At 38.6% G+C, this 16293-nt stretch overlaps 1 protein-coding gene and 1 long non-coding RNA gene across 3 annotated transcripts in view; both read left to right on the top strand.

Moving 5' to 3' along the window:
* The window catches only part of bckdhb (branched chain keto acid dehydrogenase E1 subunit beta), a 50835-nt gene extending 35159 nt beyond the window's left edge, over positions 1-15676 (top strand). Inside the window, exons 9-11 of one of the 2 annotated variants that reach the window (XM_026914389.3) lie at positions 2114-2200; positions 14735-14875; positions 15386-15676. In XM_026914389.3, coding sequence (XP_026770190.3) covers positions 2114-2200; positions 14735-14875 — 228 coding nt within the window. In that variant the 3' untranslated portion in view covers positions 15386-15676. Of the gene's footprint in view, positions 1-2113; positions 2201-14734; positions 14876-15335 lie in introns of both variants that reach the window. The other variant, XM_026914388.3, reaches the window with a different exon arrangement.
* Positions 2207-10677, top strand: LOC128318059 (uncharacterized). The gene is made up of 2 exons (XR_008301522.1): positions 2207-4677; positions 5209-10677. It is a non-coding gene; the product is annotated as an uncharacterized LOC128318059 (long non-coding RNA).
* Positions 15677-16293: the final 617 nt, after the last annotated feature.

The following is a 16293-nucleotide window of genomic DNA, read 5'->3' as shown; positions in this document are numbered from 1 at the left end:
TGAAATCTCGATTTCTGCTGAGGCACACAGAGGGTACGGTCAGAATTTGGCATCAACAGCATTAATCCATGGACACAGCCTGCCTTATGTCAACAGTCCAGGCTGGTGGAGGTAGTGTAATGGTGTGGGGAATGTTTTCCTGGCACACTTTGGACCTGTTAATACCAATCAAACATCGATTAAATGCTGTAGCCTTTTTGAGTATTGTTGCTGACCACAATTTACTCATCTTCTGATGGCTAATTCCAGCAAGATAATGCGCCATGTCACAAAGCAAAAGCCGTCTCAAACTGGTTTCATGAACATGACAACAAGTTCAATGTCCTTCATTGGCCTTCCCAGTCACAGGATCTGAGTCCTGTAGATCACTTTTGGGATGTGGCAGAACAGGAGATTTGCGGCATGCAAGTGCACCTGAAAAAATCTGCAGGAATTGCATGCAATCATGTCAAAGAATCTCAAAGGAATGTTTCCAATATCTTGTGGAAATCATAGCAGGAAGGATTTAGGCTGTTTTGAGAGACCTACACAGTATTAGTATAGTGTTCATAATAAAGTGCTCAGTGAGTGTGTGTGTGTGTGTGTGTGTATATATTTAACATAGCCTTTGTTAAACTCTAAAGGAATACTTTACCCAGAATGACAACAATGAGTAAAAGCTTTTGAGTGGCAATAACTGATGCAAAACTATCATCATTAGGCAGTACAGGTTCAGTATAATGAAAGTTTTTCCCCTTAACCAATCATATAGATTAATTATGTGAGAAATGGTTAGAATCAAAAGCAGTATAGGTGGAGATACGGTGGCAAGGTGGAGAGCTGGGAGAAAGGCATTAAAGTATATGTGAGACAGGAGAGCCTTGTAAACTGTGGTATGTTGCGGGTGGAGCCTTTTCCTCCTGCAGTAATGTGGGGCTTCAGTCGAGTGAGATGAGATGCCTGCCGTCCTTGATCACTGTGTTCATCAGACTGTACCAGCATGCAGGCCTCACTTTACATTCCCATCACATCATTATCCTTAGTGGACACAGCATGGAGAAGTAGCTTAGCTTCTTATCAAATAAACTTGGGGTGTGTTGCCTAGTTTTTTTCTCCACCCCTGTTTGTGTGCAAACTGATGTGGCTTGTCTGGAGTGTGAGTCACATGACAGCCTTCTAACGAAAAGATTGTGTTCTGATTTTAATCAATGCAATTTAAAAAAAAATCTCTGAAACCTTGCCTGTTTTGAGGATTAAGGCTTTCTGAGAAGGCAGCACCTGCTCACAGAGGTGTGTTTGACCTTCTGTCTTCCTGAGTGTAAAGTGACAGATGCTGTGTTGCACTGGTGGCAGCGTGACCCTTTTCCTACATCTCCAGCTCTGACTAATCCTGTGGCTGCATTGTCAAGGGCTCAGAGCTGCGGCCTCATGTTTATTTTTAACAGGCTAAGAGCAGCGCTGTGTGTTTGAGTGAGTTTGCGATCTGTATTTAAACACTGAGACATATGGTCATTATAAGGCATTGTGGGTGCCCTCCACAGAGCCTGAGGTTGTCATAGAAACCTGCAGGTCTGAGCTTGTAACTGTTTGTGTCCGAGTCCTCACTAGATTTAGCAGAGAGAAAGCTCGGCACAAGGATGAGACACGTGAAAGGTTTTCCTTATTGTTTCCTTATTGTTGTTCCTTTATTGTATTAATTTAAGCTTATGCATTTAAATGATCTTCAAATTATTAAGTCTAAAAAAAATCGATTGTGATTTAATTCAAATTGGAATTCAGCTGCTGGCAGTCTGATTGACAAGCCTATTTGATAATGCTAACTTGGTTTATTCTAAAACCCGAAATAGAATTAAATCGATGTGCCACAAGATATCAAAAGGAAATGACTTCCATATAGGACAGGTCCTTGTCAAAAACCTTTTGTTTGTTTTTGTCCATTTGTTCCATGTTTAATGAATTGAATTCAAGCACTTTAAACAAAATTTCTATTATCTGATTTTAATATGATTTTTCTACCAGAGCATCTAAGCAGTTGGATTGACAGGAATGCTCACCAGTTTGATTGATTCATGAGCATGACTCATTAATTGGTATAAGTAAGTAAAGTCTCGCATGTCTATTTGTTCTCTTATAGTCGGTGGTAAAGACGGGGCGGCTGCTGATCAGTCATGAGGCTCCAGTGACTGGAGGCTTTGCTGCTGAGATCTCCACAACGGTTCAGGTAAATACCAGACACACTTGCAGCTTAAATATCTTATTTGCCTGGGAATTAGACAGTGTCCTCGGGAAGCTAGAGGATTTTTTTCCTATTTGTTCAGATTGCTTAGAGTTAATTACCTCAGACTAATCATCTCACAAAAACACACCAAGTAACTACTGATTAATTCATGCATTAATGCATTCAGATTGCCTGCCTTATTCCCTACACAGGATAGAAGAGTCCAGTTAACTAAAATACGCTAGTAAATTATCATGTGCTAGGGTATCATCAAGGCTGTGGTTACTATCATAGCTCACAGAATGAAACATCTGTCTGTTCCCATTGCTGTTGTATATCCACTTCTGTAATAAGAATGATTTTGTGTCGTAGAGTTTATTTATATGACCTGCAAACCACAGACTGAGTCCTGCTTTTCACTCATGTGTAACTTTTAAATTCTTTGATGCTATTTTAGCTTGCGTAGACTTGAAGAGTCTTCTCTCTTTTTCTTTTTTTTTCATTTTTCTTTTTAATGGTTCTTGGTGAAAGATTTAAGGGATTTTTGAACCATCTTTTCTCTTTCTGAACATAATCTATCTAACTATGTCTTCTCAGTTACATTATTCTCATAAATGTGCCGTTTCAATGACCACCATAATCTCATTCTTTCTCTGATATTTGACAAGGCAGTTGAGAGACATAGGAGCTTTATAGTATTTACTGATTTAGTTGTAATTGTATGGTGCTATTAATACTATAGAAGTTTATGGTGCTTGATGAAGTGTCTCAGGCTTTAGCGAGGTCGTGCTTGATCATTTTTTTCAGGCATTCATGAGCTGCTGTTTACCCTGACTGATTGAACGGGAGTGTGTGTGTAACTGTGTGTTGAGTGTATGCATGTGCTAACTGGGTTAAGGGCTGTTTGTGTTGTGGGAGGTGATGAGCCAGATGGAGTTGCCTTGTATACATATAGAATGAGGCAGAAGGCACTAAAAATAACGCTTTTACCTGGATGATGCCTCACACATATTCAATAAGCTTTCTTGGTTTAACAACAACAACAGAGGTTATCACAGATTCATTAGCTAGCCCAACTTGGGCAGAGTTATACTTACTTTTACATAATGAGTCTACTATGGATAAATGCATGTTGATGCCTTCATGTTTCCTGCACTAGCACATAAGTCTTTTACTTACTTCATCTTCTTGTCTTTTATGGAAACGTGGATTGTACCCATGATTACACACGATTCCTTGATTTTGGTCTGTGGGTGAGGTGAGATGAGGTGAGATGATTTCCTTCTGAAATCAATGACCATATCTTTTGACTTGGATGTATTGAGTTGGAAGAAGATCTAATCACACCATCTAACTAACCACCATTTATCTTATGGTCAGTGTGTCATCAGTAATATCTGGAAATTCACAGCTTTTATGAGAGCAAGGGGAAGAGGAACACAGCTCTGACAAAATGCCATTAACCCTCATAATCTAGAATTTTCTAGAAAAAATGTTGTCACTGGATGATATTAAATGCTGACGAAGAGTCCAGAAATAAAAGTCATGCATGTGTGTTTTGGCTTTTGAGATTTTTATACAAGATGTTATACAAGAGTGTGATTTGGGTATCCTTGACCCTTAACAAGGTGGATGCAGCAGCATTAATAATGGAGTAAAAGTGTCTTTCACATGGGTTATGAAAAGCACTGAGGACCAAAAAAGAAAAGAAAACCTAGCACGATCAATGAGACCCCAGGCAAAGGGTTACTATAAAGTGTTTTTAGTTATCTGTCTCATACATGTCTCAGTGAAAAGATTTTAAACAGCATTTAAATCCACGCATCTTTTTAAACACTTCTAGCAATCATGGAATGCTGAATGCTTTAAAATCTTGTTAGTTTATATGGTTTCTTCACCTACACTGGGTTCTCACTGAGAGCCTGTGAGAATAAAACAGAAAGTTTAGTGCACAATCCTGCAGGACGATGAAGTTGACCATTATAATGACAGTTAGAGCCTGTATAAAGCCACACTTTATATTCACATATGCCACAATATGTTTATAGTTTTCTATAAATAGATTCATGATGCAGTAATGTGATCATACCACCGTGTGTGAGACAAACATACAGATTCGCAGGAGAAGAAACTCGGTAGAACGTGCTTGCGCTGCGTTAATTTAATGCTGTTCGGATCTGAGCGTTTTATCACAGAGCAGACATTTTATTACAGGCGCCACCACCCAGTGAAATTAACACAGTGAATATGACTCAAGTCATATTCTTAAAAGCTGTTTGAATCAGTTTCTGCTGTGGGAAATTATATACGACTACACTTTTAAAAAGTGGTGCAGACACAATATACTTCTGAGGCATTAAATAACACGTGTATTGCTGGGAAATTGTTAGTAAACCTATATATTGTGATAAATATTGTGTATTGGTGAAATGTCTTTAAGAATTGTTGGATGATATTTTTGTCACATCGCCCACCCCATGGTCGCTATGCTATGATCATAAAACAGCATTAGGGTAGTAACTTGTGTAAACTTCACATGGAGTATGACCGGTTACATTTATAGCCTACCTACTCACCTTCTCATTGTATATGGAGCTACTGCTATTTTGATTTATTTATTTATTTATTTATTTATTTTTTGCCTCATGTTATTCAAATTGCTATACGCTGATCTCAATTTTATCTTTAGTTTACTGTCGGGTGTTATGGTTTCACTGGTAGTACCTGGCAGATATGGCCACACAAATGAAATTGTTAGCTAGAGAACATATGTAAAAACACCTACCTGATCACAAATGAAATGTCTTCCCACTAAAAATAATACGCCTTGCATACTTTGACAACTAATCAAAAATATTTCTGCTAAAATATAAATTCTGGAAGTAAACTTGTGTATAAATTGCACATTTGATGCACCATTCTATTATTCTAAATCACACACTTCATGCCTTTGTAGAAGCATGATGCGTTTCACTGGTTAAGAACAGGTATCTGGGTCAAATCAAGTCAAGCAGATCTTTGTTGTCATCACATATACAATGTGCAGTGCACAATGAGATGAAATAACGTTTCTCCTGGACCCAAGGTGCAAGATGCATGCGTGACATACACAGTGCTGACAGGGCATCAATAAAGTGCAACAGGAACAAGAAGCATGCAGGGACGGGGTATGGGAAACAGTGGGTGTGAGTACACAGAGGATCAGTAGAGTATAAATACTTCTATCACAAAAAAAGAACATTTAAACATGGGATGGGAGGGATTGTCCACAATGCTGGAGGCCTTACAGATGCTGCGTGGGTGGAAATTTCCTGAACAGGGGGCAGATGTGTGCTGATGATGTGGTCAGCTGTCTGCATTCTCCTCTGTAGGGTCTTGTGACTGGAGATGTTGCAATTCCCAAACCAGACAGTGACGCAGCTAGTCAGGACACTCTCTATGGTGCCCCTGTAGAACATGGTGAGGATGGGTGGGGGTATAATCGCCTTCTTCAGACGCCGGAGGAAATGCAGGTGCTGTTGGACTCTCTTGGCCAGGGAGCTGGTGTTGGTTGTCCAGGTGAGGTCTTCTGCAATGTGAACACCAAGGATCTCGGTGCTCATCACCCTCTCTGCTGTTGAGCCATTAATGCACGGGGGCAGCGATCAGCGCAAGACTTCCTGAAGTCAGCATTCATCTCTTTTCCTCTGTCGACTTTTAGTGACGGTTTGCTGTTCTTGCACCAGACCGTGAGCCGTTTCACAGTAGGGAGGAAAAGAAGCATAACACCATACCTTTCTCCTATTGGTAATTGCAACATCACTTTGCTTCTCTTTTCCATCAAGTTTTTGCCCATAGTTTTTGCATAAGTCTCCTTACCCACTTTGCATCACTAACGGTTGTTCAGCCTCCTGTTGCTGTAGATCCCCAGCTCTCATTGAAAATGAAAGACTTTTGACTGCTTTGTTGCATTGTTGGGTATGAGACCAGGGTAATATCATTTTCATCGCATCTTGTTTTGCACTGTTTGACCTTTTTAAAACTAATTTAAATTTAAAATTTAATTTAAAACGCCTTGTACTTTTCATTGTATTTGTTTCCAAAAACATATTCCACAGATCTGTTCTGAACAGGAGAATCAGTCATTGACCTACCCAGTACAATAGCACAGTCTTGTTACTGTAAATTTTTGTTTTGTTTGGGTTTTTTTCCCCTGATACTTCATAGTCTTGATTGAACACTGGAAACATGGAAAAAGAAAATGTAACGAACCCATCCACCATAGACCAATGCCACGTGGTAGCTGTAAACTTGGCCCTGAGGTGGAAATTGGGCTAAAAGCTACTAAATTACCAATAGCTCCCCTTGTGGAAAATGTTCAGCCTGTTAAATGTAAGTGAATGAGTGATGATCCAGGCCCATGAGGTGCTTCACATTTAAAAAAAAAAATGCCTGGAATTGCCTTGTCAGCAGGCCACTGAGTCATGTGTCATGTGCCAGGCAATAATGAATAAAAAAAAGTGATACCCTGGAATTATAATCTGCTTCTCTGAGGCACCTGGGTTTATGGTTTGGCCGCCTAAGCACCACATGAATACAAGCTAGTCTCAGCCTCAGAATCTCTGCCTGTGGGCCATGGAGTGTCTGAAAGCTTATTAAACACTTTTCTGGCCACAAGATTCAGGATCTTAAAGGATGCAGTCTGATCCCTGTGCACCAGTTTTCAATGGGAAAACAGCTTTTGAACACTGGATAACAATTAGCTTTTCAGAGCAACTTATTGTGACTGGACTGATGGAGCACCATTTTGAAAAGTTATTAAAGAGTTATGAGTTAATCTGCCAGGGAACTACTCTTCCATGTCAGTTACATTACCTCTTTCTATAAAAGTAGCTTGGTTCTGGCCACATTTATTAACAAAATGTACAAGACTGTCTGGTAAATGTTAGAAGTCTGGTTTGCAAGATTACTAACAGTTATACTTGCCTGCAACTTGCCAGTATTCATTTTCTCATACTATAGAGGGCTTAATGCTATAATTCTTAAACTATTTCTAGTTCCTGGTTCCTAAATGCACCAAAGTGAAAGAAACTGGAATGAGGTATCTGGTCTTTCAAGAGACTGACATTCCCTTACCACTCCCATCAGCGAGTCTTACAGTGACTCCCTGAGAATGGGAGAGGAGTGCTGTGTCCTGTTATTTCTGGATTCATGGCTGGAACAAAGGGATTTTTAGGTCGATCTAGCCGTTCCTGGACACCTCAGTGGAATAGTTGGATTATTGTTTCTCTCTTTTGCTCATGAAAGCAGTTGGAATTGTGTGAGGGGATGAAAGCATCCTGTCCTGACTGGAGCTGTGTCATGTGTCATTGTTTGGCATTATGAGGTGTGTGCATGTGTGTATGAGGAAGAAGGAAAGGCTCGGCTCACGTGATTGTCTGAATGGGCTTTTGGGGTAGCCAGAGAGGGATGGTGAAAAGTGTCTTTCTGACAGTTCTCTTAAAACACTTCTCTACTCTGGCTCTTCTTGTCACTCACCTGTTTCTTGTTCAACAAAGTTTCAGTCATTGTTTGTTTAGTGCACACTACATGCTTCCTTTATAGGAATTTGTTAATAGCAAAGGTGTGGACTAGAAATTATTCTAGAGATTCCAAAAATGCATGTACAAGCATTGACCTTTGTGGAAGCTCTTCCACATTTGGTTAAATTGGCCTGAAATGTGGCCATGCCGTCAGAAGAATGCAAACGTCAAAAAGCCGCGACCATCTCAGGTATGTAGTATATGATCTAACACTAATACTCTGACTTTCCATAGATGTTCATATCAGTGAACTACATAAATAGCCTAGCTGATGCTTTTTGCCAGGATGTGTTTACCTCCTAGAATGGCTCCACCAGCTCTGGGTTAAACATTAAACTTGAACCACATGCAGTATTTTCTTTATGCTCTTGCCATAACCAGCTGCTCCTAAAAAGTACACATAGCTCCACACTGACTTCAGAGAAGACCTACCACATTTTACAAGAGCCCATTCGCCTGACCAAGTGGTCTTCAGTTGATGCCAGTGGCTTGTAATTTGAATCAATAGGAATTAAGCCTTAAACTGTGAGAGCTCTTAATGCTGAGTTGTGGTGATGAGCAGCACATCAAAGTGAGTAACCCTTCTCACACCCTGCATGTGTGTGTTGAGGAGGTAGGGCAGATTTGTAAACTAAAATAAGATGTTATATGTCTTGCGGTGTTAGTATAGGAAGAATCTCTTTATGGAAATATTGCGAAGACGTCTTCCCAAGAAAGATACCCATCTCCTCAATACAGATCACTTCTTACGTGCTAAACGTTTTTTGTGCGTTTTAGGACATAATGAAGATAAAATCCAGCACTTATGGAGTTGTGAAGTCTCCATTAGACAGATTAAATAGAGCACTGTGCAAACAGCAGTGAAATTTAAGATTGAATGTAGTTTGATAGTGCTATCCATTTCTTTGCCTTCGTTGGGATTAGTGGCTGGAAAGCGCTGATCAGTTATCAGAAGTGGGTTACCTAAAAATGCATAAAGGAACATCGTCTGATTAAATATTAAAAAGTACTCACTTATTTGCTTTGAGATCTATGATACTGACCTACTGAGTCTCATGATTCTCAGCAAACACAACAGCTCATTTATGGTTTTCGTCCTGCACGTTGAAGCAATCAACTACACCAAACATTGGTGTTCTCAGAACTTACAACCTCCTCAAAGAGCAATCTTGATTGTTTTTGGTTGTTGATGATCATTGACTCTAATTCTGGGTGCAATTAAAATCATGGTTTTGTAATGAAGGTAATGAAGTGTTCTCACAGAACATAAGGGTTTTGTGTTGCTATAGTCTTCTAATCCAGTTATTTTATTCAATTTTTTGTTCCATATTTGTGGATGATATATGATCAGCTGCTTGTGATATTCAGCAATTAAGGATTGGGAGTTTTTAACAGTATTAATTGTTATAAGATTTAGTATAGTTGGTATTAACTAATTATGAATACATTAGGTGGAATGAACAGATAATCTAAATGGATAGAAGTACAGATATGAGTAGATGGTGACCCTTTTTTTTTTTTCTGGCAAGAAAGCTTGCCAGAAAGGTTCACAGGGAATCTGATTGGGACTAGAGGTGTGCATCAGGACTGGGATCGCCAAAAAGAAAGTTACGCAAGCAGGAGGTTTTTACTTTTATAAAAAAAAATTGAAAGTAAGTGACTGAGTGATCATATGTACAAAGAAAGACAACGTACATTTACAGTACACATTCATTCTTCCTTAATAACTGCCTGTTCAGGGTCACGGTGGTTTAGATGAGGATACTAGTTTCTTTACATTTTGGAAAAAAGAACCAACTAAATTTATTACAAAATATCACAGGCAGGTAAAAACAAAAATATTAATGGCATGAGTGTGATTAAAAAAAAAAAACAGTCCCACTCACCATCTCTAGTTGAGACCAATTATGAACTTGTATGAGGTTGATGTTGGGGAACTTGTCAGAGCCAGAATTCACACACCATGCTGACAGTCCTGGCATTTTGACTCCTGTGGGTTTTTTTTTTTTTTTTTTTGGCGGTTGTTGTTTTTCAGTTTCAGGGCATAGTGGTAAATTTCATATTAGTGTCATACTTAATTTAAAAAACTAAATTAATGAATTTTTTAAATCCCTTTCATTAACACAGATAGTGTCATTGTGTTATACCCCTGTTTGGTTTGATTAGATACATGCACATCTGAAGTGAATTATAATTTTTATTCTGCATGTGCGAACATTTCTCACTCGTTTTAATGACCGGCTTTGTTTCATAAGTCTTCAGTCAGCCTTTATTCAGCAGCACCAAATCATCATGAAATATTGCAGCCTAAACTCCATCTGACTGAATGTGTTTTGCACTCAGCAAGCATGGAGTCGCTAAGTGCTAAATCTTATTCAGGAATAAGAAAACACCAGATACACAGTGAGTGCCAGAATGTGGCTATCCTCATCTGACTTTGGGTTCCACTAGGAGACAGTTCTCTTTTCTGGCAGTGTTTAGTTGGTAATACTGGCATTTCCGCATCACTCTACACTTTCAATAATCTCCGATCTGTGGCTGTTGCTGACATAGTGGTTTTTTTTTTTGTTTTGTTTTTTGGACAGTAGCATAGACCAAATTTATGAATGCAGTGTTTGGGCTCTAAAATATATTTTTAAGTAATGCCCCAAAGCAAAACTCTTTCTGGAGTCAGTCTGCCATGTTGTCTTATTTTTACACTGACATTTAAAGTAATCATGTAATCATGCACTTCTCATAGATAAACACTGATTGTAGTAAAACTGCAGCTCTGCTGAAGCTCACTGTCTAGATGCGGTGGCTTGTGACCAGACTGTACACTTCTTGTGCCCTTCCAGTAAGTGTATTTAAAGAGATTTCTTCTTTTTTATTATAGAAAAAGTGCTCTAGTCAATGAAAGTGCTGAGGCGAAGCTGTTGTCCAGACATATACTGGCTTGGCAGGTAGGCTCATCTGCTTTGAGGCTAAATTACATAAAATTACATCTGCCTTCAATCTTCAGGAGAGGACCTCTAGCTACTGGGCTGGTATTGCGGAAATGCAGGCCCCCAGGCAAGAGATGGAGAACGGCTATTTTGAGTTCTTACAAAGAAGTGAATCTTCTTCACCACTATATTAATAGTCACATCACAAATTTAAACCTCTTATTGCTTGATTAATGTACATTCGTGTACTTGTGTTCCTTTAGACTGTTCTTGTTGGACGCGAGACCTCTAGCAGCAAGCCATCATTCACTAATACACTGCCAATATTCAGAATTAATAATGCTCTCAGTCTTAACAAGCACCTCTGGACCACCAATGGCTAAACAGCACATCATTGATTAAACACCATACTTTTACAGTGGCATTGGGGGTTTAGTCTGTTGGTGCCCAGTCAGCAAGTTTTAATTTGATCTCATCTGACCACGACAAGTGGAATTTGTAGTTTCAGTGAAGCTCAACAAAGTTCAGGTGATGCAGTTTGCTCTCAGGGCTTCATTTCTTCAACACTTGTTGCTAGCTTGTTGTTATGGAAGTGGTGCCTAACAGTTTTTTTTTTTTTTAATAACATGGAAACCCCAACCAGACTGTGAATATTAAAATAATAATATCTTATTTATTTTTTCCTTTAATTTCAGATATACTTTAGGGGTGGCAATCATTTTTGCAATATTTTTTATCAAGAAAAAATGCTATTTCTAGTTTTAATTTAAATTTATTGTTATATTGTTGGCGAATAGCTTTGATCCTAATGATGTAAAGCTACAAAAAAGAAAACTTATCATTACAGTTTCACATCAGCATCAGAACTAAGAAAGACGGTAAAGGCAAAATATTGCAATCGATCATGGTGTTATCAGTAGTTATCAACACTAACGATGTCTTTCAGATTATACTGCTGGCAGTCTGTGTTCCTACAGACATCATTTATTATTTTAAAGGCTGAAAGTACAGTGTGATAATGACTTAGATTACAAGCTTGATAACACATAAATTGCTCTGACGTATGTCAGGTGTCAGGTGACCAATAGCTTTTTTGACTAATGACAGCATTCTGTGAAAGTCAGGTTTCCCAGAAAGTTTATTTAAAGCCTTGATATGTCACTTAATTGTCTTTGACTGAATGGTAATGTAGACTGAAACGGTAAAGTAGAGCATCAAAAGAAATGGGAAATATGTTAGCTAAATTCCCCCACATCCATCAGGCCTAACCACTCATAATTAAGCAGACAGCGTTGAGGGAGGCTATATCCCCATTGTTTGATGTGCAGGAAAAGAAGTACTGCACACAACATGCAAGTCAGTAGCACATATCAGGGGTGAATAAAAGGAGCCTTTCCCTACGTGTGCATAGTTATTTTCTGCTTCTTTCTTCAGAACATACATCCTCTCCACTTACTATAATTCCAAAACTCTGTGATGCTAGCTCAAGTCCTGTGAATGACATTTTGATATGGTGTCCTTTCCTCCACCTTTTTATGCCTCCACCACCTTTATGGCCCAGGTATACTTCCTATTTTCTGGACATGAGTTAGAAAGGCGTGTGTATAAAATTCTACAATTCAGTGTACAGTACAAAGTATTGTAAGTAAGTTTTTTTTTTTTTTTCTTTTTTTTTTTTTTTTTTTTTTTTTTTTTTTTTTTTTTTTAAGTACAAACTTTGTTATAGATTTTTATTTTATGACTTATACATTATCAATCAGTACAAAAACATTTTAGATTTCCAAGCATTAGTTTGCCAGCATAAAATTAAATGTTGTAGAAAAATGTTTGTATGTCAGTACAGAAAGCAGCATACTAAATAAGAGAGCACTTCTCAGACAAAAAGCATAAAGAAGGCTGCTGGGTTGTGCAACAGTAAAAGTATCCAGAAGAACTGTGGCTGGTTCTGCAAGATGCTCAGTAAAACGTGCCAGCTAAATTCCTTATAAAACTGCACAAATTGTACTAAATTTTTTTTTTTTTTAAAGCAAAGGGTCGTCACACTTTGACTTTGTTTTATTTATTACTGTTCCCTGCTCTTTATAGTATTTTTTAGTGCAGAATTAATTTCATTATTTTTGAAGGCGTCTTTGCTTTATAGCATTTCTTTGCATGTGCCTAAGACTTTTGCACAGTACTGTATGTCAGACCAAAAACTAAACCATGAAATCCAAGGAACTCTCTATAGACCTCTGTTCAAATTATGTCAAGACATAGATCTGGCCAAGGGTGTAAAAACATTTCTAAAGCTTTAAATGTTCCCAGAAACACAGTGTACTCCATCACTGTGAAATGGGAGAAGAGTTGGAACCACCATGACACTTCTTAAAGCTTTGCAACCAAACTCTGTAACCAGGCTAGAAGGGCCTTGGTCAGGGAGGTGACTAAAAACCCAATGGTCACTCTGACAGAGCTTCAGAGGTCCTCTGAAAAGATGCGAGAACTTGCCTGAAGAACAACCATTTCAGAAATACTCCATTAATCAGGCCTTTATAGTAGAGTGGTTAGATGGAAACCACTCCTGAGTAAAAAGCTTATGACAGGCACTTAAAAGACTCTTAAAAGAAAAAAAAAATATTCTCTGGTCTGATGAGATAATATTTCAACTCTTTGGGCTGAACTCTGCAAACGACATCTGGTAAAAGCAGGCACTGCTCATCACCTGGCTAATACCATGCCTGTGGTGGTGGCAGGAGCATGCTCTGGGGACACTTCTCAGCAGCAGGGACAAGAAGACTGGTTAGAATTCAGTGGAAGTTAAATGCAGCCAAATACAGAAAGGTCCTTGAAGAAATCCTGCTCCAGAGTGCATACCACCTCAGACTGGGCTGAAGGTTCACCATTCACCATGACAATGACCTGAAGCATGGAGCCAAGACAACACGGGAGTGACTTCATGACAAGTCTCTGAATGTCCAAGAGTGGCCCAGCCAAAGCTCAGACTTGGACTCAATAGAATATCCGTGGAGAGACTTGAAGATGGCAATTCACAGATGCTCCACATTCAGTCTGATTGAGCTTGAGAGGATCTGCCAGTAAGAATGGGGGAAACTGCCCAAATCCAGGTGTGCAGAGCTTGTAGAGACTTGTACATGAAGACTGGAAGCTGTAACTGCTACTTTTACAGTACAAATGGTTACAGAATAAAGGGTCTGAATACTTATTTAAATGAGATTTAATTTAGATGTTAATTTAAAAAAAAATTAAGAAAATTTCTGAAAACTTTTTTTTTTTCACTTCTTTGTCACTATGGGTTATTTTGTGTATAGTGATGACAATATACACAAAATAACCCATAGTGACAAAGAAGTGAAAAAAAAAGTTTTAAAGGACATTTAATCCATTATAGTGAGAAACAGTTTGAAAATATGCAGTGGATGGCTTCATGTGTATCTGAGCATGTTACGAGTGGTGACTGTTGTGCAATATGGATAACTGAACTCTAGTGAGTGCGAACTGGGGAAAAACATGACCATTCCCATGTACTGCATTTGACTTATTGGACTGAAGCATTGTGTATTATGTCATGCTCTGCTCATGTCACATCTCTCACCAGTTATTTCTGCCTCTGTAAGGGGAATCAGAAAATTAGAGAGAATGATGATATTTTATATGGACTTTGTGCACTGCCTGGAATAGCAGTGACTGGGTGGCTTTGATTAAAGAAAGCGTGGGGATTTTTTCAGTTTGGCTTCGGTTTTCCTGGCTTCCCCATGGAGAGTGCTGGCTGAATCTTCCCCCAATGTGAGGTGGGATATAAGACAGTGACACAAGAGTGGCCTGGGTTTTTAAACTCTCTGCCAATAACTTATGAAGAACATAAGAAGGAAAACATGGCTGTAGCGTAAGCTTGTTTTTCTTTATTTCATTTCTTGTGCATCAAGGAAAAAGAGGCATTGTTCTCAACTCATTAAGTGTATGCAGCCCGTAAAGGACATGTGGAATATTCCTTCCCTCAACAAACACACCATCCATGTAGTTATGACTCAATTATGTTCTGGTTCTGTTTGCAGGAGGAATGTTTCCTAAACCTGGAGGCGCCCATCACAAGGGTTTGTGGATATGATACACCTTTCCCTCACATTTTCGAACCCTTCTATATTCCGGACAAATGGAAATGTTTTGAGGCTGTCAAACGAATGATCAACTACTAGGTGAGGTGTAAAGACAAAAAAAGTTTGAAAACTGTTTTTTTTAAAATTTATTATTATTATTTTTTTATTATTACAGTGTCAGTTGTTATACTGTATTACTAAACATTTTTCTTGGAGAACCTGATGAGTAATACTTACTGAAATGAATAAGACCGCTGCTCACATCTCCCTCAGACTATTTTAATCCACCTTAATTGTCATTTTGAGTACTATTCATAAAAGCCAAGATGGGGGAAGAAGTCATGTAAACCATCCATCTCAGCTGATTAAGACTAAGTAGAAATTAAGTGTGTGAAGGATTTTCATTTCATTGTGTGTATCTCTTTCTTGCTGTACCCCCTAGTAGATTTTATTGTGCTTAGTGCTGGTTGTTAAGCCTCTGCTGTCTACTGCTTAAATGTTGATTTTTTTGCTTGTATCAGCACATTTTTCCTCCTTTCCATCTTCTTTTCTTCTCCAGAATTAGACACGTCAACATGAAATTCTTCCTATTATGCGTTCCCTCTCTAGAATCTGGAAATGATGAACTCATCACAGATGTGGTTGCTACCCTTGTTGACTAACAGACAACTCATGAGGATGGATAAACTTGGACTGTAACTCCAGAACTTCAGCGGTCAACCATGTGGAACAATATTCATGAACACTAACATGCAGATAACTAGTGTGTGCTCTTGAATTATATTTGTTGGCTGAGTGTTTCCGTTTTTGCTGTTACATTTTGATTACCTCTGCTTAGCCTCTCTGTCACATTGAATTCTGGGTGTTTGGTTTCCGAACAAATTAAAAACATTAATCATGCTGTTGTACAGTCTTTTCTTTGTTCTCTTATTGTGCGAGGCAAATTGGTTTGTCAAAACACACTAGTTAAGCTGAGTTCTTGGCTCTAAGCCATTCCATTTCATTCTTATCTCAAGGAAACCTTAAGGTGAGACTATAACAGAAACTTCCCCATTATTTATTCCACCAGTATTAATGTTTGGTTGCTTTAAAACCTTCTTGATCAGCCTAACTGCTTATTAGACAGGGGCGGACTTAGCACTAGGCAAAGGTAGGCAACTGCCTTGGGCCCCTAGAAGCCAAGAGCCCCCTAAAAATATAAATTGTGTATATTTTTAATCATTAATGCTAAATGCATGAAAATTTAAATATTGATGTTAAAACACTGAAATGATTCATATCACTGTTATTTCAGCAGCATCAGTGCAAGCCCCCTCTCCAACCCCGCCTCATGCTGTAATGGAATATCGAGATAAATGTGTGCAATTGAATAGGGCCCCATTCCTATATTTTGCCTTGGGCCCCCAAACCACTAAATCTGCCCCTGTTATTAGACCAACTTAACTGTTTAGATCAGGTGTATCTAAAAGGCTGGAAGTATAACTAGATTTTAGCTGCCTGTTTTCTTAAATGCTGAC

The sequence above is a fragment of the Pangasianodon hypophthalmus genome, chromosome 1, assembly GCF_027358585.1.
Source record: "Pangasianodon hypophthalmus isolate fPanHyp1 chromosome 1, fPanHyp1.pri, whole genome shotgun sequence".
In the NCBI taxonomy this organism is placed as follows: Eukaryota; Metazoa; Chordata; class Actinopteri; order Siluriformes; family Pangasiidae; genus Pangasianodon; species Pangasianodon hypophthalmus.
This window is presented reverse-complemented; position numbering and strand designations above follow the sequence as displayed.